General features: G+C 59.9%; 1 protein-coding gene across 1 annotated transcript in view; it reads right to left on the bottom strand.

Moving 5' to 3' along the window:
• LOC146589006 (uncharacterized protein KIAA1755-like) overlaps positions 1–1316 on the bottom strand; it is a gene marked incomplete at its 3' end in the record, with an annotated part of 9483 nt that extends 8167 nt beyond the window's left edge. Inside the window, exons 1-2 of the mRNA XM_085316970.1 lie at positions 1175–1316; positions 939–1079 (exon numbers count right to left, since the gene is read on the bottom strand). Of these exons, the coding sequence (XP_085173096.1) occupies positions 939–1079; positions 1175–1316 (283 nt within the window). The remainder of the gene's footprint in view (positions 1–938; positions 1080–1174) is intronic.
• Between the last annotated feature and the right edge of the window lie 343 nt (positions 1317–1659).

Genomic DNA, 1659 nt, shown 5'->3' with positions numbered 1-1659 from the left:
TTTGGCTGCGGTTTAATGCAGTCAAAAGACGGGCTCCAAATGTCACCTCCCGCCGCGCTCGTCCCTCCGCCTGTAACGCGGGAGACGGGAGCAGCAGCAGCAGCAAAGGGTTAAGCGGAGGCGGCCGCCGCACCGTGCCGCGCTCGCCGGAGGAATGCAGCGCTCCGAGGGGGGCGGGGGAAGGACGAACATCTGAAGACGGAGCGGGTGTTTCAATTCAGGCTCATCGCTGAATGTGATTAACTCAAAATTAATCACGRGCGTGTTTTCTGGGAAATGCTGTGCTGAGCTCGAGCCCCACGCCGCTGCAAAGCAAGGCTCTCCGCAGCCGGGCGAGAAAGCCTGGGCTTGTGCCATGCAAAAACTCCTATTTCTGAGTTTGCTCTTCCAGCTTTTCYGAAGACATTAATTACTTAGACCTTGTTTCCAGGCTCGTGCTGATCTCACCRATGTAGCTGATCCATGGAAGGAAGCAATCAGACAGTTTGTATTAAATTCAACGGCGATGCAGCTCCCGCGGGCCCCRCGGCRCGGGCCGAAGGTGCGCTCCCGCACCGGCGCTCCGGACACGGAGCCGGGGTGGGAATTAGCTTCAGGCATCTAATCCCTGGTCTGGAGGCCCATTGAGAAACAAAGTGGCAAGTTGGTTAACTCAGCTCAATTAGCCTTAATGCGCTTTAGCTAAAGCACTTTGCAGTCATGGTTTGGTTCACTCTTCTTGACTTTTTCTCAGCGTTTCCGCACAGAAAACTCCTGCCGTTGGGCCTGGAAGGGGAGGCTGGAGGGCCCGAGCAGGGCGCRTTCTCGGTGCCCCATCCGCAAGCCCGTCCCCTGCAACGCCTCTCCACGCCCGCTGCTCACCCGCCGGCTTTCTCACGCTTCCTCCGACTTTGCCTTCCAGGGAGCGACGGGAGCCCTCGCTGCCGGGTAAATCCCACCTCTCCGCTTCGCCTTGCAGCCTGCCGGCAGCGCTGGGGCCCCGCGCGCCGGTGCCGCGGCCCGGAGCCGCCCGGCAGCCCTGGCATGGCCCCCGCGCCGCTCGTGGGAACGGACCAGCTCTTCCCACCCCAGCTCGTCTGCTGCGGGCAAAAAAGGCAGGAAAAAGAGGAAGAGAAAAAGCAGCAGAATCCCTCGGCTAGGCAGGCTTCGGGGCTCAGGGCCCCGTGCCAGCCACTGCTGCCGTCCTGCGCCCTGCATCCCGGCAGCTGCTCCGTGTCCAACAGCACCTGGAGCTTGCGGGAGACTCCAGGGGCTCCAGAGCCACCTTGGAGACTGAGGATAAAAGCCGCCTTGGAAGCCACCAGGGGCTTCCCCATCTTGCAGAAACTCTTAAGTATCTGAGAAAGGGAGCAATCCTGCTACGATGGGAAAGAAGAACATCTTCCAAATCCCTAACCACACTGCCCAACAGGAAATGGCCTCGGCAGAGGACGGAGCGGCTCCAGGAACACAGGCGCTTCCCTGCGAACGGAACAAAACCGCCCAGAACTTCACGAAACAGCGGGGACTGCTCCAGCCAAAGTCAGAACAAAACTGTTGACTGATRGAGGCACCAGATACAGAGTCGTTCTGCCGAGGAGTATTTTGGCCTCGAATGCCTAACGACGTTTTCACTAAGCGTCACAAAGCAGTTCACCGCGGGCAGCGCTTCGCGGGGCG

This window comes from Rhea americana, unplaced genomic scaffold (assembly GCF_003343005.1).
Source record: "Rhea americana isolate MKP2758 unplaced genomic scaffold, rheAme1 scaffold_482, whole genome shotgun sequence".
Taxonomy (NCBI): Eukaryota; Metazoa; Chordata; class Aves; order Rheiformes; family Rheidae; genus Rhea; species Rhea americana.
The sequence above is the reverse complement of the archived record's forward strand: the minus strand, read 5'-3'. Positions and strand labels throughout refer to the sequence as shown.